The sequence below is a fragment of the Hypomesus nipponensis genome, chromosome 2 (genome assembly GCF_054491055.1).
Source record: "Hypomesus nipponensis isolate SF chromosome 2, ASM5449105v1, whole genome shotgun sequence".
In the NCBI taxonomy this organism is placed as follows: Eukaryota; Metazoa; Chordata; class Actinopteri; order Osmeriformes; family Osmeridae; genus Hypomesus; species Hypomesus nipponensis.
The window spans coordinates 14,712,123-14,736,885 of record NC_140362.1 but is presented as its reverse complement, the minus strand read 5'-3'; the positions used below and the strand labels follow the sequence as shown (position 1 = coordinate 14,736,885).

The window sequence follows — 24,763 nt, the reverse complement described above, 5'->3', positions numbered from 1 at the left end:
GTCACGATTCACATGGCAGATCTTCTACCCAAGAATGTACGGAATTCCTGTCCTCAATTCACGGCGGGCGCCCTATCCCTGGCGTTGTGAGCGACTGGAACGTTCCACTATCCCTGTGCGGTGCGGTGTTGCCGCTGACCTAACGACCACACGCCATTGATGCCTTTTCCCAGCGGAAGGCAGCGGCGGCACGCTCACCTGCCCGTCGCTGTCCTTGATGACCATGAGCACCGGGGTGTCCTGGCCCTGCATGGCCCGGTACAGGCTCTTGATGCTCATGCCGTGCTTCGACGTGCCGAACGCCAGCGTCCACGCGTACCCCACGGTACGGGGAGGGAGGTTCTTGGCGAGCTGGAGGAGGATGGAGAGAGAGAGAGAGAGCAAAAGAGAGAGCAAAAGAGAGAGCAAAAGAGAGAGAGGGAATGAGAGACGGAGAGAGAGAGAGCAAAAGAGAGAGAGAGAGACGGAGAGAGAATGAGAGACCGAGAGAGACCGAGAGAGAGAGAGCAAAAGAGAGAGAGGGAATGAGAGACAGAGAGAAAGAGCGAGAGCAAAAGAGAGAGAGAGAGAGAGACGGAGAGAGAGAGAATGAGAGACCGAGAGACCGAGAGAGAGAGAGACAGAGAGAGAGAGAGGGGCGGGGAGGGGCGGGAGCATAGAAAGAGAGTAAAAGAACGAAAAAAAGAATGAAAAGAAATACAGAAAGGGCACAGCCATCAATGCTCCATTACTCCTGCGGTGACCTTTTCACTCGGCAGGCTTTATCGAAGAGTAACTGGGCTCCAAGCGGTCACAGCACATACTCTGAAGGGAGAGGGATAGAAAGGGAGGGAGGGAGGGAGGGAGGGAGGGAGGGAGGGAGGGAGGGAGGGAGGGAGGGAGGGAGGGAGGGAGGGAGGGAGGGAGGGAGGGAGGGAGGGAGGGAGGGAGGGAGGGAGGGAGGGAGGGAGAGAGCCTGGCCTGCAGCAGCCTGGGCCTACCGACGTTCCCCAGGTCTGTGTGGAGGTGCAGCACCATGTCGTCAGCAGGCCTCAGAGCGACGTGTTCCAGAAAAATCCCCAGGTCAGCACACCTCGGTACTGCTGACGAGCTCACCGCTCAAGGCCTACAGTACCTGGACCATTACTCAGGCAGCCCCTGGTCCACAGGCAATCCATACATCAATATTCCAATTGAGTTGGAATCGCCTTGTGCAAGTGTCCATGTTTGAGTCTCTGCGCGCATATCCGTGCAGCGCAGCCCGTGTGGCAGTGTGCATGTTCGTGTTTGTCCGGTGTGTGTGTGCGTGCCACTGGTGGAGCGTCGGGTACCTTCTCTATCTGCTCGGCCTCCAGGAGGTCACTGGGTTCGCTGAGGTTGGGTCTGAAGGTCTCTGGCTCCAGCTCTGTCTTGATGGACGTGCCATGCTTGGAGTTCGCCTCCTCCTTGGTGGTTATCTGGAAACGAGAGAGGCCATCAGAGAGAGGCTCGGAGCAGGGTCTACCCTCTCTGAAGATGTAACCTGGAGCTGGCTGCTTGTTGGCACCAGACAACAGTACGCTGATCTGTTTCGCCAACTCCAGTTTAAGCCTTTAAAAGGGGTATGTATTCCCTGCCCTTGTCTCAGGTTTAAAAACAACCTAACACGTCCTGTTGGCAAACAGCCAGCATTGGTGTTAGCTATATAGCAGTGTGTCAGGACAGTGGTACGCTGTGTCACAGGTCTGTGTGGTTAGACGCTACTTGTACGTGTTTATGGTGCTGTAAACAAAAATGTATATGGCACATTTCGGTTCCACCAAAGCTCCATCAAACTGCTGAAGCCGTCTATGACGATCATTGCTAAGATCACTGCAGTGAATCTTGTCGAGTAGCACTGCTGTTTGCGACACGTCGTCAGCAGGAGAAGGCGATGTTCGTGGTTCCCTCAGAAGTGACTGCGGTCACTGAGAGGACCATACGTTCACAGAGGAGAAGGCAGGAGGGGAATCGGAAACAAACATCTAATGAATAATTTGCGGCTCCAGTAGAGATTTGGCTTGGCGCGCCAACTGTTTATCTTTCAATAGAAGCAGACCTGATTGTGCACTTTGGTGCTGGTGGCCCGAATATGCTCATGTTACCGTCCTCGTGAATGACCTGCATTGTCCTCTGAGAACCTATCCTATCCTATCCTAAACCCAGCCAATGGCGTCTACCTTCCTCTCTCATTATACAGTATCTCTCCTAATCATACATCTCCATTTCCCAGTTGAAATGTTTCCCTGGTCTTTGGGGCTCCCTGGTCGGTGGCAGATAATACTGATGAGGCTGTGATGTCAGCGGACAGCGCTGGATGACCTGATTGGTCACTGGACACCAGACACAGCAGCCCCCCCTCCCACACACACACACTAGATAGGGGAGCCTAACGCAGAAACCTAAAAGCTCATCCGCTAACAGAGCCCGAGGTAGGCCATTAGATGTACGGTGTGACAGAGTGTGTAGAAGGCTACAGTGTTGGCCAGGCGCTCAGCAGAGCAGGGTGGGGCACCTGGAGCCGCTTGCAGAGAGAGCGCAGATCTTCGCTGTTTAGCGCATCGATCCGGCGGTGGTACTCAGTCAGAGACACAACCTGGAGACAGGAACATGACAGTGACTGTGCTGCTGGCGATGGGGGAGGGGGAGGGAGAGGAACAGTGCAGTTGAAGGTGGAGAAATAACTTCAGATCATCAGGTCATCTCAAACGGATCTCTACAGCTACAGGGAAGCCTCCAGAACACAGTGGAGTAACAGGGCAAGCTTTTGGGGCGCGAAATGATGGACTTCAGTCCAATGGAGGACTGACACGTAGCTCGCAGCAGCAGTGTTTTGCATGTTTGTGTAATCTGTTCCATATCACCTCTGGTCGATATGGCTACGCTAAACATCACAAGCGATCCAACACGGAGGAGTGTCCACGAGGGCAGTGAATCAAAGTCTTCTCACCCGCAACTGTACTTTAGCCAGAGCAGAGCCCAGAGCATTGTCCTTGAACTTTCAGACACATCCGCACGGCACATGCCCACACATTAACGGACGTGTTTGCTCATTAGGCCCAAAGCAATGCCAGGTTGGTTCCTATACTTTAGCAACATGTGTAACAGCATAAGTAGCAGAAATAATGCACACTCTGATGTTTTACGAACAAACGAAACACTCGCCAAATATAGGGATAAGAAAACAGTAGGTCAAGTAAAGGAATCCAAACAAGCCCTCTTTGGCTGTCAAACCCTGTACTAAGCTACTTCATTTGAACACTACAGTGCAAACAGACCAGAAACTTAAGTGATAGGGATTTAGGCTAGCCTAGGCCCTGGCTACGCAAAGAAAACACGAGATCTACATTGCTGTTGCTAAGACAGCTTTGGAAAACATGCATAGAGCATTCAAATGATCTTCACCATGTTGAAATTGGCCCCTCAGTGTTTTCAAACTCCGTTCCCCACCCATAAAAACAATTCAAAACACCACTACCACATCCAGAACACATGGCCTTGGGCCTCGTTCTTGTTTTTCAAATGGAGGTTAAATATAGCTCAATAGCACCCATCTCCTGGTCACAACAACTGCATTCAAGGGTGATAATGGCTTGGATGAGAGTTCACATGGATTAAAGTGGAGAGTAAATCTTTAGTCACCTTCTTGGTGGTGTAAGTAAATTTTTTGCAAACAAGATGCCACTTCAGAGTTCTCAATAATGCAAGAGATCTACAGCATTCATAAAAAATGCAGCTGTCCAAGCGTTCCTCGCTGCCTATCTAAAGCACTGATGTACAGTCTTTGGAGAAAAGAGATGCTGGCAATGAACATGTGTGTAGAGAGACAGAAGGAGATAAAGAGTAAAGCAAAAAGGAGAGAGGCTGTTCTTTATTCTACCCAAGCATGGGAACAAAGGAGGTCATTCTTCTTAAACAGCCATCCATCTCCAGCGACACGAGGAATATTATTGCCATGACATGTCATTTATAAACACGACTATCAGTCCTATAGTTGTTTATAAAAATATTACCCAGTTTGGCTAACTTGTTAACTCATTTGACTGATAAATCAGACAAAATGTCATCCATTCGGGATTGGCATTATGTTAACAGTTGGACAACATGATAATTAACCCTTTGCCGAACATTTTTGGTGAGCCACAATTGCACTTTTTTTTTGCTATCAAATTAGACATTCCAAAATACCAACCCGACAGACAACCTCAAACTTGGAGAGCCCCAAGCTGTAAAATCTTCGCATCTCCTGGGAGAGGAACGACTTCTGCTTGGTAAGTTTCAGGTTTCATGAGCAGATGCTCACAGACTAGCCACTTGCAGTAGTCCTAGACAACTAGCCTAGCAAGCTAACAACACATACTCAATCATTGAGTCATATGGACAGATACATACATAAGTGTATTTAGGAGTCAGCTGTTTTCCCTCCTTCACCCTTCTAGAAAACATTTCTTTCTTTCGGGGCGAAATTGAACTGGAAGTCACATTCCAGATTCTTGTGGTAATTCCAATATCTCCTCGATGAAGGGTCAAGTACAGACGACTCACAAATCTAGTTGGCTACTAGTAGCTTGCTAACTAAAATAGAAGAAAAAAATTTCTGGGTTTCAATATGATTTGTTTGACATTGTGGAGAGCCAATGAGAACGCATGGCAAGAGCACAACAAGATCTTCATTTGCCCACACAAAGAAGGCGTTCACTTCGAAAGACAGTTTTAAAGGGACAGTAACATAATTTGCAGCTTTCTAAACTACACACAAATTATTGCAAAGCCGTAACTATCACTAATTTTTATCAACAAATGATGCCTGTAAAATATATTCTTTGTTATATCAATATTTTATACATACACCCTAGGCTAACAGCCTTCACTAACACTGAAAAAGTAGTCTGCAACAGATTGGCAACAAAAGCCATTCCAAGTTTTGTTTAAAACTCAGGTTTACCCCTGTGTCAAAGTAAAAGCAGGTGATTATTTGCTTATTCAAATAACCGGTGCATGTGGCCTCTACTGGGCTAAACAAATCAGTCCACTTTGTTACCTACATCATTCATTTACATGAACATTTAAATACAAGCGACAGCCATGAGTTCAGTATAAGTTTCTATTTGCAATGGATTCCTCTCAGTTTACTTCCAACAGGGCTGCCAACAGCCAGATGATTCAGAAGACTAACAGGTGCCTGAATCCACAGTGTACAATTAGTAGTTTATAAGCATGTGGGAGATGTAATTTGTGTTTCTTCAACATGATTATCTATTGGACCATCTGTATGTATGTATGTGTGTATGTGTATTTTTGTATGCGGGAATGTGAGTGTATGTGTGAGTGTGGATTTGAGCAATCAAAGATTTCATAAAGCTACGAATAAGAAACAGAAAAGACCCCTATTGAGTGGGTGGAATGCCACTTTAAGTGCAAAAATAATAGTTTCGGAAGAAAAAAAACAGGTTTTTTTTCCCTCTCAGCAGAGTTGTTTATCAGTACCAGACATCCAGCAACAGCAACACTCTCTGTTTGTGACCCAACACACACAACCATATACTGTCTACGTATGCATGCGACAGAGCACACACAGGTATGACTGACTGAGAAAGAACGACTACACAATCATGCAAAACACTGTGAGCGTAGCTTTGGTGAAAATCACACATTTCCAAACCAAGGAAATATTAATTTCACACACAATAACCATAAATGCAACACAGATCACATACAACTTTGCCCAATGGATCAAAACAATGTTATGGTAGATGAACAGTGAAATACATTGATCATATCATACAAAATCCACAATAATCAGAATGGGAGGAAACTGTCAAATAAACACATTACAAAAGACAGAGACATATTAAATAATCATATCAAATGATAGAAAAAGACTCAACGGTTCAAAGCTGGGCATGACCATAACCCATGAACTAATTCTATAGGACATCCAGCCAATAAGAAACAAAGAGCACACCACCATGAACACATAAGACGAGTTAGTACCTCAGTTCAATAGCCCTTACCTCCCACTCTTTAACATTGAAGTCGGTAATGGATTCTTCTTCTCTAGTCTCACAGTCTTCGTTCTTCTTCACGACCATGAAGCCTGGCTCCCCCCCTGCTCCTCCCATACCCTCCCCATACATGTCTGGACTCCACTGGATGAAGAACACATACAGGTGGTCTGACCTGGGGGGAGAAGACACAAAAGACACACACACACACACACACACACACACGAGAATACATGTGAACACACACACAAATGACTTAAGACAAACATGACTGGAGTTTCTTCATTTGGATAGGATGCATTAGAATAGACCTTTTAATCTGAATAGATTTTCAAAATGCTGAGTGGGACACAATCATGAGAGCCGCCATCTTTAGCCAGGCATGAACGTCTGTGCTGACTCTGCCTGTATTGTGGAATCTCTATCCCTGGACTCTTTCTTTTGTCAGGACACTTTACACAGATCTTCCAGGTCGCTTCTCATCTGGGTCAGGCCACCGCCACATTCTGCCTGCGTCTGTAGAAATAACTACTGGCGTAAAGAAGCTGCAGTGCTCCAACTGAAAATCACACTGAAGAGTTGTGGTGGTGGGTGGCATGTGTGTGTGTGTGTGTGTGTGTAACTGTGGGCCAAGCACCAGTCAGACTGTCTGCTTGAAATGATAGCTAACTTGAGTGAAAAAGCAGTGTGCTGTTGTATGTGAAAAAAATTCTCTCCGAAAGATGATAGGAGTACAACACAAGGCCACGGAAAGCTGAGAGATGAGAACGCTGTGAGTGGAGTGGGTTGGAAAGGGAGAAAATATCTGACCTCATCCACGGTTCTCTCCCTCTCGTTCTCTCTCTTCCTCTCTCTCTGTCCCTTTTCTTTCCCTCCTCTCGACAAAAGACAAGGGCATCTCTATGCTGGAGCCAAAAATGCTGACGAGGACTCAATAAAATGTATTCAAAAGCTGCCTCTGACAAAATGGCTTTTCAGAATTCAGTTATCGTATTAAACTGTTGCCACAATTGGGATTAATTTACAAGGAAAACACATTTCACAGTTTGGTTGGTACTGTAATGCATGTTTCCTGGTGCTGGCTTCACATTGTGAGGCCAAAATGATAATGTAATTATTAACACTGCTGACTGAGCAAGCCTTTATCCAAGCTGAGCTGAAATCCAAAGATGAAGAATCAGAGACCCACTAAAACTCCATTACATACCCAAGTCAATAAGAAACCAACCGAGAAGAACATGCACCAATTCACTTCATTAGATATGAAGGGATGAACCATGAAGATGAAATAGAGTGACAAGGTGTGTATGTGTGTGCCTGTGTGTGTGCGTGTGACTGGAAAGGTACAAAACTGCATGGGCCAGGACTGTAGCCACATTTGCCTTGGTGTATGTGATGTGTGTGCATGTGTGCAGAGTGTGTATTTGTTTGTGCATGATGACGCCGGTCTCACCTTTCCTGTGGCACTGCAAACCAGTACTCGTGCTTTTTGTCCCTCTGTGCATACTGTTGCATGGAGGCACTGGCGTTGGACAGGAACGTCTTCTTCATGGGTTTGCCAACTCGCAGACACAGGAACTTGTGGGTCCGGTGCCTCCGCCTGCCTACAGATACTGGTGGTCACATGACAGGATATAAGATATAAATATGGGGGACACAAGACAAAGACACAGAGTACAGTGACTGAGAGAGACAGTTCAGATGATGCCCTTGCTCCCATACCAAGACTCCCATCAGGATACAAGCTCTGCTGGGGCCTTCAGAAGACACGAGTGTGACACAAGCGCCCACAGCCGCGAGCACACAGGACCAAGAAAACCTAAATCTACACGGACGTCACATCTCAGTGGGACCAATTCCATTTCTGAACCCGTTAATTGAGAGTGTGTAATTCGCCTTGTTTTTGAAGTCGCTCTCTCGCTGGCATCGGCCGTGGTAATGTGTTGAGAAGAAAAGGGCCACCCTGCTGTGTTGTCCGTGAATAAGTGCTGCCATTCTGCTGGCTCTCTGTGGGATGATAATTACCGGAGAGAGAAGGAAAACCTCATTCCCATTGTGGCCAGTTGATGGATGGTAATGGGGGCACAGCTGTGTGAGTCCCTATATGTGGAGGCAGGGTGACAGCAGGGCACTCACACACTTGCTTCGGGACCCTGACAACAGGGAAACCTATCTGACAGGCTGAAATACCCTGAATGTCAACCGTTAGACGGGCTGTATTCTAGCGACGGGATCCAGCGTTTACTCGAAAACACTGAAACCTGAACCTGAACAGAGCAGCGTTGTCCGGATAAAAAGATGCGTTTGAATGCTAGCTGTGTGTGTATGGGGTTGATGTTGGTCTAATCGGTGTTGTGTTGTCCCTCCCCCAACCCTCAAACGTTTGCTAGGTCTGTTTGCGTCGTCGGTGTGTCTGATAGTTTCCGAGCTTATCGCCGTGTGGAGTGCATGCGGCCGGGACCGACAGAGCCCGAGATCAAAGCCGAGTGTAAAGCCCCATAAAGCCTTGCTCAGGCACGTGCTCCCGGCAGGTGATAACGACTCACAGATTTCCACTTTTCCTTTCTCCTCTCTCATTCCAATTATTGCTGGCTAGACGCAGAGTTGCGACGGAAAGGTTATCGGGGAGCGAACAGCGAGCCAGCGCTCTGAGGAGCGGAGAGGGCAAAACTTTTCTGTGATACAAGGGCGTGTGTGTGTGTGTGTGTGTGTGTGGGGGGGTGCGGCTACATGAGACTGGAGGATAGATGCATCACTACGGTGACTCAGTGTGAGAAAATGGTCGACCACTCCTGGAAAACGACTGCGTGCAGATACAACGTTCATTTTGACTTCAGCGTCTCTGGGCGACAACGTCAATGAGAGCAAGAGATGATATACAAGATAAAGATATCTTCTCCCTCAGGTTCTACTAACCTTCAGCTAAGCCCTGCTGGTCCTCCTCCGCCTCCTCCTTCTGACCCTGCTGTATGTCCCCTCCCTGCTCCAGGCCTTGTTGCATAGTGGGACTCTTCCCCCGCTCCTCCTCGTCCGCCTGCGAGGCCCTCTGGGGGCCCTCCCCGACTGGACCTTGCGCGGGCTCCTGGGTGCCCGCAGTGGAGCTTTGGGAGGTCGGGCGAGAGGGCCTGGCAGGCCCCTGACTGGTGCTGCTGGTGGCTGTGCTGAGTGGCTTCTCTACACTGTCCAGCTGGAGGCCCTGAGGGGCCTGGCTGGGTGTGGCAGTGTGGCTGTCTGTATTGTCCGCGGCGGTAGCGCTGGCAGGGCCCTCAGGCTGGCTGACTGACCCACGCGCGCTACCCGGGGCCTGGGGTGTGCTGGAGCCAGACGCCCCCTGGCCTGGGCTGGAGCACGACGCCTCCAGCTGGGTGACGGTCTGGACGGACTCTGTGGAGGCTCCGGAGGACTTGTCCAGGCGCAGGTCCTCCGAGGAGGCCTGCTCCTCCCGGATGGGGGACAGGTCCGGCTCGGTGAACACGTCCTCTGACAGGGAGCCCTCGATGCTGCGGTGGGCGGTGCTGCCGCCGGTATTTCCTGGTTCCCCCGGACGTGGCTCCGCCTGAGGAGGACCTGAGGTGGACGTGAGTGGCTCCAGGTTTCTGAGTGTGTTTGAGTGTGTGTGTGTCAAGGTTGGGAGAGGGGGGGGGACAAAACAGAGAAAGGCAGAGAGCAGATAGTCAGCATCTCAATGAGAATACAGTCAATACTTAGGAAGCCCGTTTCTCATCCTTGCACCGAAAGAGCTACAACACATTCGTAAACTTGCACACGATCCGCACACCAAGAGCTTCCTTCACCTCCGGAGGGGGGGAGACACCACTCTTGAACCCAGACCGGAATTCAGATCAGCTTTTCTAGTAACAGCATCGAAACAAGAAAACACGAGAGTGCAGACCGCGCCGTTTGCAGTCCCCCCCCCCTCCCCCTCCCCTCCTCCCTCCTCTCTCAACAGGTTCCAAAGCCTGTTGAAAATCCCCAAAAAAAGGCCCCAGGAAAGGAAGCACAGAGCTGCCCAGCTGTGTGTACGTCACACGCGGGCTGGCACAGTGTTGGCACACACGGCCACTTTGTTGCTCAGCTGTGCGCTGCACTCCCGATGTCGAGGCTCGGCTGTGGCTGAGAACACAGCTGGGCCCACGAACACAACAGTCATTACACATCACAATCACTGCAAGGCTGAAGCGGCCTTAACGCACGTCGGCCCCTCCGATCCTCCCATCTCGCTCACACACACACACACACAAACAAACACACATATACCCACACAGGCCTCGGGGAGAGGGGGGGAAAAGACTCTTCAAGGTCCTATAACGGTAAATTGAATCATAGCATCAATTGAACGCTATGGAATTGGTGGCAATCTGTGCCAAGAAAAAGAGGCCTTGGATTTTAAAAAGCCCAGACAGAGGTCTGTGGGTGGTGTACACTAAGCAGAGCCGACAGAGCAGAATATCTCACATGAAGCAAATGGGTGAGCAATCCCAATGTGGGAGGCAGGGCGTCTACTTCATTAACCTTCCAGTAATTTCCTGTAATATCTTGGCATGGGACAGACAGAATTGTAAGATTGAAGCTCTGGGAATCCTTGTGTGTCGAGCCAGGGTGAGAGGCGTTAAAAGTGCTGATGAGTGCGCGTGGGGGTGCGCGTGTGTGGGCGCTCTCTCTTACAGGGGTACGGCCTCTCGGACCTTGCGGTCGGTGACCTCCTTGTAGATGGCGGCAGACATGACCTCGTCCAGGGGGCACATGATGCCGTAGTCCTCGCAGCCGTGGGCCTGCACCAGGGGGTCCATCCTGTGGGGGTCGAACATGATGTTGTTGGGCGTCACCAGGAGCACGCCGCTCACTGCACCCTTTTGGGGGGGGGGGGGAGGAGGGCGGACGAATAGTCGGTGGAGGGAGGGGGGAGCGGCGGGGGGGGGGCAGAGGGAGGGCATGACGTTGAAGATAGGGAGAGAAGGAGGGAGGGAATACAGAGAGGAAGGGAGAGGGAGAGGTGGGGGACGGGAACAGAGGAAGAGGAGGGGGGGACGAGGGGAGAGAGGGATAGGGCGGGAGGGAGGGAGGGGGTAAGATGTAGGAAAAAGGGATGGAGAGAGATACATTTCAGTTAAGGCACAGTCAATACATCCCCCTGAGCATGGAGGGGAACCGCCCGAGGGGTTGAGAGGAGGGGTCAGGTATGGGCTCACCTTGCCGTCTGTGATGTACTTGCAGTTGATCTTCAGGAACTTCTCCGTGAGGGCCTCTTCCTCCTCGGAGGTGGACGAGACCACGCGGGAGTGCCGCAGGGCGGAGAAGACCGGAGGGTGAGCCTCGGGCCTGGAGGGGCCATCGGAGTCCTGGGGGGAGGGGGGAGGGGGGGGGGCGGCCGTGAGGAGACAGCAGGGGGAGGCAGAGAGCAGCAGTGTTCAGTGACACGTGTCATTTTGCGTGGCGTTGAAATGACGCGTTTCTGTGTTTTGCGAAAGCGGCACTGAGCGCGTCAAATGTGAAATCTACATCCACGAGTCCAAACGAAGAAGTATACTTATACAGCCTTACTTCTGTATCAACAGAAGTATCAACACAAGCCATAACACTAAGCCTACCACTTAAGAGTTGAGAGCAACTGAATTAGAAACTATTTGCATCACAAATCCCACGCAAAACATTATTCTGCGGTCTAACTTGATTAAATAGTCATCATGCTAACCCAAATTCAAGACTCGATCCAGTGTTTTAAACCATCGACGGGTTTCTGTTTTTCTACATCCAACTAATCAGTCTTTGTCTCTAAACACACAGACAGTCATGCGACCCGTGAAGCAATCACGTCAAAGCCAGCCTCCAGGAGCCATCCAACTCGGGCTTTAAACGAACGTTCTCCCTCGGTTAGAAGCGCGGAACGATTAATTAGACCTAAATATCCCTCCGGAACGAAGGCGCTGATTTGAATGCTTGTTCACAGCTGGATGCCTGGTCAGCATGACTTAAACAGGATCCGGTAGAGTCATGTCCAAGCTCACAGATGAAACATTAGTTTACATCAAACGCTACAGCAGAGGCCGTTCATGCCCCTGTGTGTGTGTGTGTGTGTGTGTGTGTGAGCGTACGTGTTTGTTTGTACCTGTGTGTGCACAGAAAAGATCCTGCTCAATTTTCTCATCAAACACACTGTGGATGAACATATAGGATCAAGCAGTACAGTACACACACACACACACACACACACGTGGCAGGTGCATGTTTCCTGCATCTTGGGTGAGGTGAACACATCCAGCCTCTGTTCCTATGTGTGTCTTTAGAGGACTCGAGCGAGCAAGAACAGCCAGACATGAGTCATGTGCTCTTTCAGTCATCCTTAATGGAAACTCAGCACTGGGCCCCAGATGGCGTGTTTGCCTGCCGCTGAACCCGAGCAGGCTGGTCAGGCTCGCTTGGTGGTTGGCTGGTCAGGGTGGCTGGCTGGATAGAGTGGCTGGGTGGTTGGCTGACTGGGGGGCTGCCTGGGGGCCTGCCTGGGGGGCTGGGAGAATTGTTTGCCGGCTGGGTGTCAGGCTGGCATGCAGGCAGGCAGGCAGGCTGGATAGGTAGGTAGGCTGATGGGCTGGGTTGGAGCCTGGAGCCACGCTGAGCCAGACTGGGGAGGCGTTCAGAATGGAACAGCAGGAGAGGACAGGAAAAGTGTGGTAACAGAGAGCAGAGAGGAGACAGGAGAATAGGAAGAGGAATCTGCAGTGAGATACACAGACAGACAGAGAGAGAGAGAGACAGAGAGAGAGAGACTGAGAGAGAGAGACTGAGAGAGAGAGAGACTGAGAGAGAGAGACTGAGAGAGAGAGAGACTGAGAGAGAGAGACAGAGAGAGAGAGAGACAGAGAGAGAGAGAGACAGAGAGAGAGACAGAGAGAGACAGAGAGAGAGACTGAGAGAGAGAGAGACTGAGAGAGAGAGACTGAGAGAGAGAGACTGAGAGAGAGAGAGAGAGAGAGAGAGAGAGAGAGAGAGAGAGAGAGAGAGAGAGAGAGAGAGATAGAGACACAGAGAGAGTCATAACACACACCAGTCAGCCGTCTGCCCTCCTGACACCAACTCCCACACCTCAGTGTTTCCGTGTCCCAGTGCCTCCCACAGCCAGCCAGGAGCCTCTCACCTATACTGGCCCTCCAGCAGCCCAGACACCCCCAGACAGGAGAGGCTGGGGTTGCCAGCCGTTGCAGCCACAACAAATCTGTCAGAGGCCAGCCACAGTAACAAGGCTGCCCTGTGAGAGCGGATCACATGAATGTTTCACTGGAAGACAGCATTGATAGGAACCCGACACGGAGCAGAGGCTAGGAAACAAAACAGGACTTTTATATGAAAACAAAAGAGAAACAGAGAGAGAGAGAGAGAGAGAGAGAGGGGGAGGGGAGGGGGGGGGGAGACACATGACTTCAGTGAGGGCAGCTCGGTGGCTTATCCACTCCAGTTCAAAAGATTCCTCTCAAGCCTCATTATCTCTCTCTCCCCCCTCCCCTTCCCCTTCCCTCCCCCCCCCCACCCCGTCCATCCAAACACTTTCCAAATGACTCATGTTCTCCTCTGGCCTCGGCTGCTGTTGTCCTGTGATCTTCCACAGCAGTGTGACAAGCACTGCCCCCCCGCCTGCCCCCCACCCCCCCTACCCAGGGCCAGCTCCCTGTGAGGCTCTGAGGGGGGGGGGGGGGGGCGAGAGGTCTAGAGGAGGATTCTTTGCACAGATTGACCCAAAACCCCTTTTCCTACAAACTCACTTTCCTTGTATAAGACTCTGACCAAGCCAGACTCAAAACAACAATGGCACTAAGATCTTCTTAGGAAGGTTCTACGAGCGTTCTAGGGCTCTCTTAGAACGTTCCTAAGAAGCTGTTAGCGTTAAGAGCTTCTTAACGAATCTGGGAAACCAGGCCAATGTTGTCCATGGCTAGCTAGTCTTGACGTGTGCACCGGTGACCACGCACACACAGGCACGCGCCCATCTGCCTGTTGTACCATCACACCCGGCTGAGAGCAGTCAGCCTGGGGTGTTGTGTGGTGGTGTGTCAGCCAGCCAGCCAGCGAGCAAGCTAGCACAGCGCCGCCAGCTACACCTCCCTCCCACACAGCCCCCTCCCCACCACCACCACCACCACTGTGGCTTCTGACACCCTGCCTCCGGTGCCCACACGGCTGCCAGAGTGTGGGGAACATCTCCCCCTGGTGGTGTGGAGGGGGCCGTGGGAGGAACGAAGCTTGCTGCTTGATTTCACACCTGGTGTGGCTGTCCCCAGCTGTTGTTTTGACATGCAAAATAAATGACTCGCATCTATATGGAGCATTCAGTGTACAAACCTTATATCTATATACATGGATATAGAAAGTGTACATATGTACATCCAAGTGGTTCCACCTGGCACGCGTTGAAAACCATAAAGATGACAGCTGACTTAACCTGTTGTCTTGTAGAGCACTGCGTCAGATAACGAGTGATTCATCAACTCGGAGGCAGATTCTATAGACAGTTTAGGCAGCAGCCTGCAAGCCAGAATGTATTCAGCCTTCATGAATACGCCGTCCTTGACACCTGGTTTTGTTCTTGTATATTCATCAAAGCCACACAGGCTAAACGCTAACGATCAACCCAACATCAGGACGATGGGGCATCAATGACGATTGGGCCATATTGATTCTGCATCGTAATTCTACATAGAATCGATGAACCATGTGACGTTCTGACATCGGTGCCTAGTCTATCGTGTGCACTACACAAAGACAGATTTCTACTGTGTCAAACCAGGAACCGAGGGCTAGTCTCCTTCTAGCACAACACACGCAACTGACCTGTCAGGGATTGAGCCCCTGACCATAGCAACACAATCCTGGAATTCTCAACCCTAGCAACCGAATTGGGATGTTCCTCACTCTCGTCCTGTGACCTTGCAGACAAGGTGCTCTGTGTCAGAGGTTGTGGTAGGCACCTGAATAGAAAATCTCGAGATCAAAGCAGAACAGTGATCTGTGTGTGTGTGTGCACGTGCGTCCATGGGCACGTGTGTGTGTGTGTGTGTGTGTAGAGCCGCTGAAGCATGGAGGGTGTGGGCCATCTGGAGCTTATCTATGGAGGCTTTGGAAAGGGGGGGAGCGGAGCCCCACAGTAATCCACCCCAGTGGCGAGTGAACTGGGGCTGGAAGCCCCTCCTCAGTTCCTCCCCTCCCCCATCTCCTCTCCTCAGGTCTTCTGTCTGAATGTCGTAGGAGGAGAAGGATTTACGGGTCGTTCCCTTTGAGACTGCTGGACAAGGAAGCAGGACACATGGATTGAGGAGGGAAGGAATGGAGGAATGGAGGAATGCGATATTTAGCCTGAGGCTGGGGGCTTAGTGGCTGATGCTGCCTTCTGGGAGAGGGCGGGTGGGGGGATGAATAGATACCTCTGATTTTCAGCCTTACCCTTTGATGCTTTGGTCAAATACCAACATGTATCTGCTAATGCGTTCAATCTTCAACAGGTATAGTGTGTATTGTGTTTCTAGACATAACACAGTTTTCGTTTGGTTTGTAATGCCGTAACAGGATGCCCTAGGATGTATTGCTCCCCCTAGTGGATGTTTTCTGTCACAAAATAGATTATAAAACCGAAAGTCAATGTATTTTTACCATTACAGAGGCAGGTGGCATGTGTGTGTGTGTGTGTGTGTTGGTGTGTGCACAGACACCTGATGGTTTCTAGAGGTGGGGCTCTTGGCAAGGTTGAAACAGATGAATCAGATGACTTTGGTCTCGTTGGCACAAGTTGGGATCAGCGGGTAATTTACACTGGTTCTACTTTCTCCACCCTAATTTTAGCCCACTGCTGCTCACGGAACCGAAGAAAAAAGGAAGGCATGAAGGGAGGGACGCAGGAAGGAAGGAAGGGCTGGAGCGAGGGAGCGAGGCAGGGACAGGGCTGGAGCAAGGGAGGCAGGGTCAGGGCAGGAGACGAGGCGGTGCCAGCTTGTCTGGGCACGGCGCGGAGCATAGGGGAGAGTCCAGAGCTCGAGCCAGAGTTTGGAGGACAGAGGACATGTCCACCCACCCAGATGACACGGCAGACCCAGCTAGCCGCAGCCAGATTGACCAGACTCAGCTAGACCCTGCCAGATAGACGAATGACGACGGTCAGCCAGGCGAGATGTGATCTCTCTGTTGGCTGTACCACCCGACAGGGCTATAAGAAATATCTATCTGCTACTTGACCATTTAGATGTCACAGATGTGACCTTTGACGCTCTTCATATCCACAACAACACGGCTGACCCTCTGAAAGGCCACGTTGCCGAGACCATGTCATCACTGACTGACAGACTGCCTCTCTACACGAAAGTCGCCGTGACTTTAATGTCCAACTAGGAAGGAGAAACAGAGGGAAAAACAGAAGGAAAACACTTTTCTCTTTCTCCAGGAAAGAGATATCACGTTTGTGGTGTGGGTGCATTGCTGTAATATACAGTACACAGAGGCAAATCTCCTTCCAGAAATGTCCTTGTATACGGTACACAGAGTCCACAGAAAGAGAGCTTGGTAATTAAAAGCTTGGCAGCGTCTCTAAAATAAGCAGAGGAAGTGGGCTGTTCCTTCCTCTCACTTGCAAATTAGACTAGCACCTAAATGCAGCCCTGAACACCTCTTCCATACACGCACAGACACACACGGTGCAGTCATTTTACCCTTGCCCTAGAACAAGTTCTCAATAATTGCACCCTTGCTTCTGGTCTGAGTGAATGAGTCGCTGCCTTTAGTAATGGGCCTAAGCATGGGAGGGAGAGTCATTTTTAAAAGGCTGAATCTCTCCGCAGTCACAGCGCCCCTCTGCCCGGCTCATCCTTCTCCCTATACAGACGAGAAATGTGCCTCTGTTTTCCCGGCCGTGACCTAAATAGATTCGTAACGTTGCTAAATGAACAGGCCTTCATTCTGGCAGGGAGAGAGACAGAGGGGGGATAGAGGGAGAGTTTTTCAATGGATGGGAATCCAAGCAGCTGGTTTGCCCAACGGCGGCACCATTTTCTGATAAGGCGACCCCCCGAAAAAAGAGAAGAAGAAAAATCAAATGGAATCAGGTTGCCATGGAGACCAGTTATTTTTCTTGGAGGGGGGAGGGGGGAGGGGGGGGGGTCACATGGGGTGAACGAGACGTTTTAACAGACAGAGGAGAGGATGCCAATCAGAGAAGGCCTGGTTCTATAGTGGTTTGTAGAGGAAGGTCGTCCATTGGAGAGGACCACAAAAACGGCATCTGCAGCTCGCCTGCCCAACCAAACCTGCTCCCTCCTGTCCTTCCCTGCTGCACACCAACCTGGTTACACACTAGAACAAGACTGTCTTAACCTCACAGCCTAAAGCCTAGCCCTCATGTTAATACACTCCCAATACACTCCCTGCTGACAGTAATGTCCTCCAGACAGGTTTGAACAAGGGGCTGCAGTTTTCTGTTGGATTCCTTAATAGAAGAATAAGTACTCAGCGATAAGTCTGGATTCAGACGTGCGGACTGAGGATGTGACACTGTGTGGACACGTGTGTGCCCAAAACGCACGTCTGTTTGTGCATGTGCGTGCAGCGTGAGTTTGTGCACGTCCATGAGCGTTATGTTTGCGGAGCTAAGCTTTGGAGAATAGCGTGTGGATATGAACTCATGCATGAGACGGTGTTGCCCAGTGCATGTGTGCGTCCGTGCGTGTGTCTGTGCATGATGCGTGTGTGTGTGCATGATGCGTGGGGGTGTGTGCGAGCGGACTCTAGGTGCAGGTGGTCAACATACCGTCACCTTCTCTAAGTCAGCTTCTGAGGAGGTGGGAGACAGAGGGCTGACAGGACTGAGGGAGGGGGAACTTCCCACACTGGATATGTACTCAGGATCAGGAACGTACAGAACCTGCAAACACAATCCATGGCTGTATTGACACAGGCCTGGCCATTGTGCAAACACACACATACACAAACACGTGTGCACACACACACATACACACACACACACACACACACACACACACACACATATACACACACACACACATGCACGCACACTGTATAACCCCATGCATGCATAGGATTGATAACATGTAATTGTGTAGGTAACTTAATATCAATCACAGACAACAAACAGGACAGGGAAGAAGGGGACAGTGAAAATACCATACAAGATATCTTCATGTGGGTTGTGCAGCTCGTAGGTACACATGCAGAAGGATCTTGTTCTCTCATGCTGGGGTGCTGTTCTCTGAATGTGTGTGTTTGTGTGTAAGTGTGTATGTGTGCACCATGTTATTATAGGTCCAGGTGGGAGTACTTCAGACCTCTTGCCCTCTTAAGAGATTCTCAAACGGCCAGGGAATTTTAAGAGGGGAGTGTGTTCAATCTGAAACGCTTCAGTAATCACTTAGTGGTGAGCTGTTTGGTGGCTGACTGGATGACTGACTGGCTGACTGGCTGACTGGATGATTGTCTGGTTGGCTTAACAATTGGCTGGCTGGATGACAGGCTGGCTGGCTGACAAAGGGAATAGAGACAGGAAAACTGACTGTCTGATCAACTGGTTTGCAGTCTGGATGACTGTGCTCCTGGCTGCCTGGACAGCTGGCTGTGTCGTTAAACGGCTGGCTGGCTGACGTGTTCAAATGGCTGGGGGTGGTTCCCTTGGTCACCCTGAGGGGAGGTACTAATCGCTCTCCGGAACTCCCTCGTTACCGAGTGGATTTTGTCGTTATGCCAGGAGGGAGAGGGAGAGACCAACTGGCACAGACACGGTGCCACGAACACGGAGCGTTTAAAGGGTCCCCCTTAACATTGAGGACACCATGGAGAGACGGCCTACGTCACACGCAACTTTCACTTTGCAGGACAGACGTCTCGGGTCTCTGAGACGAAACACCGTGTTGACCGTGACACGGCGGATGTCGGGACTCAAGAGGAAGTCCTCGTGCTTGGTTAGTTAGTGGTTAGTCACACCGATAAAGGGGCCATTGACAAGCGACGGAGCAGTGTGTGGCGGAAGATGCATGCGATGAGCAGCGTGCGATTGCAGTGATGGAGAGAGTGTGTGTATGTGTGTGTGCGTGCGTGTGTGAGAGAAAGAGCCAAGTAGTTGGATGAGAGGTGGCTGAGGACGGACGCGGGGCAGGGGTCCACACCTGGCCAGGCACCACTGCTCTGGAGAACAGCTTGTTCAGCTGAACCAGCTCGTTGGGTGTCGTGTCAAACTTGAGCGCAATGCTGTTCAACGTGTCCCGCGACTCCACCTGTACCGCAAGACAAAACAAAGACAAGTACAGGATATCACTCATGTTCCAGGGCCTGGGTCGGGACTCGTACTGGACTTCTGGGCCTGGGCCAGACCACCCCCAGAGAAGATATCCCCTCCCTCCCTCCCTCCCTCCCTCCCTCCCTCCCTCCCTCCCTCCCTCCCTCCCTCCCTCCCTCCCTCCCTCCCTCCCTCCCTCCCTCCCTCCCTCCCTCCCTCCCTCCCTCCCTCCCTCCCTCCCTCCGACTTCTTCTCTGGGTCTATTGGAGATGTGTGGCCTTCTCTTCTCACGAAAAGACAGCATGGAGGAGGCTGCCTGTGTGGATGTCAGTAGGGCCAGAGGGGTGTATCGTGTTCACCACTCGTCAGTGGAGGACATAGCCGAGGAGGACTCGTCTGTTCTGGAGTCGCTTGTGCCGAGTGTGCTGAACACCGTGTTTCCATCATTCCCAGCTCACCCTTCACACACACAGGCTCACTGCGTTTACACTGCTTCTTTAACATGTACTCAGCATGAGGCTTACACTTTTTGGGTAGGCTCTGAATGGGTGTTACGTACAAAAAAATGCTGAGAAATGCATGTGTAAAAAAAAAAAGTGTTCCATGAATGTGGACACATTTCTAAAAAACAGTTTCTGCTTTGTCGTTATTGGCTATTGTTTCTCGAAACCTTTTCGTCTGTAACAAAACATGTCCCCGCCGAGTTTTAACAAGCCCATAGAGGAGGTACGGTGTGTTTGGTTGGCAGAGAGCCAGGCCACCTTCAGATGACACCTGTACCCATCTATGTCACGTGCTGCCAGGTTGTACCCCTCGGGCTGGCACAGGTGCACCTGACGCAACCAGCACTGACTGGCTTTTACTGCTCACTAACACGTCCTAGGGGAAGCTGCTTTCCAAACAGGGATGACAGGGATGTTAAGTTTTCCTAGTGTGTGTGTGCGTATGTGTATGCGTGTGTTTGTGTGTACCTGTGTTTGTGTGCATGAAAGACTGTGACTGTGAGCTGTATAATTAGGGATAATGGTGCAGTGGGTTTCAGTGAAACAGTCATGGGCCTGGCTCAGCTGTCTCCTCCAGAGCCGTGTGTGTGTGTGTGTGTGTGTGCGGGCGGGCGTGTTCACAGCTCCATAAAAACAAGGACGAATGTCAGCTACAGCCAAATCTTGAGGTGACAGCTTCCCTCCTGTAGGATATTCTTGCACACAGATAGACAGAAACACAGACATACTCACAAACACGAGCAGGTGGCTACGCAGGGGAACAGCGGACAGACATTTAAATCAGGATATTCAGCAAATGACACACATGCAGCTCAGAGTCATTGTGCCCAGGGTAATCGCATGGCACCCAAAATAATTATTTCTGAATACCACATAAAGGGGAAGAGGAGGAAACCCACAAAGAAGAAGCTTAGCAACTGTCAAATAGCTAGGTGACACACGAATCGCACGAAACAAATAGACAACACAAATACACAACTGCACCAGACATCCTTCCAGTGAACAGCACATCCAATCAGTCTCTTGTTTACTAAAGGAGCAAAAAGCGCTAAGCAAAACCGTCTTTGACCCTTCATCCCACCAATTCACAGCCCTCTCGAAACGTGCTCCAAGCTGTCAACCATTAGGAACTATTCAAGCTGCCATGAGCCACAATTGTTGTAAGTCTCCATGGTTACTCTGCAAACATCAGGGTTCTGATGAAGTATATTCAGTTGATGTAACTTTTCTTACAGAAGACTGCAAACAGCTGTCTGAAGAGATGATTTAATTTGATCAAGCATGATTGAATGCTAATTTGATCATTTTCAAAGTCAGTTCGAAGGGAGATTGTCCTTCATAAATCAATATGTGCTTTTAATAGCTTGCTCTCGCTAATGTGCAGCTGTTGCGTCGGATAAATTAATAAACCACAGTGCTGAGATTATTCATAAAACAACAACCTCATAAAACAAACGGCGAGCACCACCACGCTCAAACGGAGACTTCCGGATCTCTCCTCGTAGTTCAGCAGGCGACCATTAACCACTGTGTGTCTGAAAACATCAGCTGTGAGGAGCCCGGAGATTGATCTGTGATGCAACAGTAGTGAAACAGAACAGGGGACATGGCTTTATTTAGACTGGCCCAGCATATCATGTTGATGGATCCCCTGTCGTGGACATTGTGAGGGGGCTTCAGACAGAGAACTGTCACCACCACCATGACAGACAATCATCCTTCAGCCTTCCATCTTCTGCTGACTGCAGAACGGGCCTTAAAAATCGTAACTGCGCTTTCATCCAACCAAGTGGGATGTTAGTACCGTGCTGGGTAATATGACAGAAAGCAAACTGCCACATCTAAACCATGTTGATGACTGCAAGCCACAGAAATTGTAAATATATATATATACACACACATTTCTTTTCCATCGTCTGCGGATTCTTGATGCTTTTATTCCGCTTCAGTGAGACTGGGGGTGGAACAGAACCAGGCCTCGCGGGGCGGCAAAAAGTTTTCCCCTCTGCGGTCCGCTGGGAACAGAACGGTTCAATATCCAGCGTGGCCTCCAGGCTTCTGTAGCCTTTCATCCAGCCTGGTTCAGCACACGGCATCGATCCGCTATCCCTGTGCACCACGGCCCGCCATCGGCTACCAAGCCAACCAAGGACTGTTTATATTCAGTACTCCAGTATACCGAGCTGTTTCCCATAGGACAATTACACCGAAGAACATTCGCGAGGGAGTCATGTGTGTCAAAACCCTTCAAGGTGCTTTTTGGGGGGGGGGGGGTGCGCCATTGGAGGGGGAGCTGTTTAACTGTGACGGCTTTCATAAGAGACATTTCATGAGCGTCCGTCTCTCTATTTAAAGACAGATGACCTATAGAGCCCAGCAGCCAGCTGGCTGGTGGAGGGGACTATTGATCACGGTGTAACAGGCACTGTCTGTAACTGAATTACCTGAGCAGAGGAAGGGGGGGATACTGTCTCCAGAGACTCGTCAATGACAATTGGGGAGGGGGGGAGATGGGGATGGGGAAGGGGAGAGCAGGAAGGTGACAGGAAGGTGGAGAGGAGGAGGAGGCAGAGGAGAGGAGGAAGGTGAGAGGAGATGGACACATTGTTCCCGGGGGAGAGACTGGTCGGTCGGTTTGTCAGACTGCCTGTCTAGCTGACCGGGAGGACAAACTCACACATAAAGGACAGTCAGCCAGTGACTAGCTCCATGCAGAGTATGACTCCCATGTCTTACTTGGACAGAAAACATCAGAACATGTATGTTTTCTGTCAGTGATGGCATGCCCGTTTAGACCCTGTCTCAACAAGACAGACAAACAATAAACAAGGCAGTTATGTAAAGGGGGACTTTTCTGGAGCTGTGCTAAGACAACGTCTTATTTCCACATCACCGTCTTGTGAGAGATTCTACGTGAATCACTGGACAGAGAAGCAGACACATCAGTGGGAAAACGATATATATATAAAAATGTTAAAAAATCATTGGACTAGCTAAATAGTTTTGCATTGAGTGCGTCATCAGCCCGATAATAATACCACGGGCTGCTAATGGTTTAATCGGGCATAAAAGAGTCTCGTAGCTCTGTTGGCTCGATGATGGAGCCCAGCTTTTAGCATGACAGTTGCCATGGTGACGCTGTCGTCGCTCCCCTAATGGTATGCGGTGTATGGCGCCGGCGTCCTTGTCGATCACCTGACACTGGAACTATTCCTCTGTGTTCTCGAACAGCTGACAGAATGTAGAGAGAGAGAGAGTCTACTGTCTAAATGTTGCTGAATAGAACATTTTGTATTTTGACAATTGGGTTTCACAAAGAACACTAAGGTTTCACACAGTTGTGCACGGGGCTGTCTGGAATCTTCCACTATCGTTTCTGACCTGTGTTTGTTCAGAACACATCTTCAATAACCTACCAGGTTCCAGTGCAGAGTGTTGTTTGATTTTAAGTCCCACCGGAAGTGACTTCAAAAGAAGACCAGTCCCACAGGAAGTGACTTCATAAGAGGACCAGTCCCACAGGAAGTGACCTCATAAGAGGACCAGTCTCACAGGAAATGACTTCATAAAGGGAGTCGTCCCTGCTGTTTCCTGTTCTTGTGACCACTGCTCTGATCTACTCTTCACTAGATGGTATCAGACGGTACTGGTGACTGACAGAGCCTCATCACTCACACACACACACACACTCACACACACACACACACACACACACACACACACACACACACACACACACACACACACACACACACACAAACAGTGGGAGTCATTCAGGGTCCTCCAGTAGAGTTTAATGCAATCAGAGGAATGATTGTCAGAGGGATGCTGCAGATCTCTATTGCTGTTCCCTCTGGTGACTCATCCTTGTTACACACACACACACACACACACACACAGGTTTATGATATAGTCTGCATGCAGACTTTTCATGGCCCTGTCACTATATCTAGGGAAAGCTTGCCTTACTAAGTGCTGTTACAGTGGATCTGATGTCTAGCCTTTGTCTGCTGGCATTTAGGCGGTTGATGGAAGGGAAGAACATGCCATTCATCTCCCACATGCATTTTGCTAATGTAAAGGCCATGAGAGAAGAGAGGAAGGGAGGGGATAGAAAAGGTGAGGAGAGTGGGGAGAGGAGCGGGAAGGGGAAAGAAGAGAGAGTTGTGGGAAGAATCCAGAGGAGAGGGGAAGGAGGAAATGATGAGGAGAAACTGCTACCAGATCCCAAACAGTATCTGTGACTGTCCTCTTAGCAAAAGACAGCAAGCCCCAAGGTAAAGCCCTAAACCATTACCCAAACAGGATCCAAAATAGAATTCAAAAGACCATCTTTGATGTTTTACAGTATTACAAATAGAATAGTTGGGGCTAGACTATATCCCTGGTCTGGTCCTAGTCCTATTTCTTTCTCTCACTCTCGACATTGATCTTTTCTTCCCTCCTGTCTATCTGTACATCCTCTCTGTCTCACCCTGTCCTTGTATCTAGCTGTCCCCTCTCTTCTGTTCACTCTCTTCCACCCAGGAATTTTAACAGCTTTTTAATTGCACAGACAATGGGTGGCTGGTCTGAGCGGGCGTTATCTATGTCTGGGCAGATGGGGTGCAGCTGTTGGGCCTTATTTCTCAAAGATAATAAAAGGAGCAGAGATTCTATCAACAAGGCAACGAGGGCCGTCTTTCCTGTGGGCACGAGGCAGTTAAAAACCGTTCTGGGGGGGGGGGGGGGGGGGGTCGAGATAAAGTCGGTTCTCAATCAGCAAAACATGCTTCTGCACGTGTCTAACTGGAAGATAGAGGAGAGTGGGGAGAGGGGAGGACAGGAGGATCAGAGCGAGGCCAGGGGAGGGCAGGACAGGGGAAGGGAGGAGAGGGAAGGAAGGGAGAAAAGGGAGGAGAGGGAGGGGTGGGGGAGGGAGGAGAGAGAAGGGAGGGAGAAGAGGGAGGAGAGGGAGGGGTGGGGAAGGGAGGAGAGAGAAGGGAGGGAGAAGAGGGAGG

At 50.2% G+C, this 24,763-nt stretch overlaps 1 protein-coding gene across 5 annotated transcripts in view; it reads right to left on the bottom strand.

Annotated features, from left to right (window-relative positions):
- oxr1a (oxidation resistance 1a) overlaps nucleotides 1–24,763 on the bottom strand; it is a 38,220-nt gene that overhangs the window by 2,694 nt on the left and 10,763 nt on the right. For 4 of the 5 annotated variants that reach the window (XM_084708002.1, XM_084708020.1, XM_084708029.1 and 1 more), the window contains exons 3-12: nucleotides 19,151–19,258; nucleotides 17,782–17,895; nucleotides 11,192–11,341; nucleotides 10,668–10,852; nucleotides 8,919–9,598; nucleotides 7,456–7,615; nucleotides 6,012–6,177; nucleotides 2,513–2,593; nucleotides 1,311–1,436; nucleotides 199–351 (exon numbers count right to left, since the gene is read on the bottom strand). In XM_084708002.1, coding sequence (XP_084564128.1) covers nucleotides 199–351; nucleotides 1,311–1,436; nucleotides 2,513–2,593; nucleotides 6,012–6,177; nucleotides 7,456–7,615; nucleotides 8,919–9,598; nucleotides 10,668–10,852; nucleotides 11,192–11,341; nucleotides 17,782–17,895; nucleotides 19,151–19,258 — 1,923 coding nt within the window. The remainder of the gene's footprint in view (nucleotides 1–198; nucleotides 352–1,310; nucleotides 1,437–2,512; nucleotides 2,594–6,011; nucleotides 6,178–7,455; nucleotides 7,616–8,918; nucleotides 9,599–10,667; nucleotides 10,853–11,191; nucleotides 11,342–17,781; nucleotides 17,896–19,150; nucleotides 19,259–24,763) is intronic. The other variant, XM_084708012.1, reaches the window with a different exon arrangement.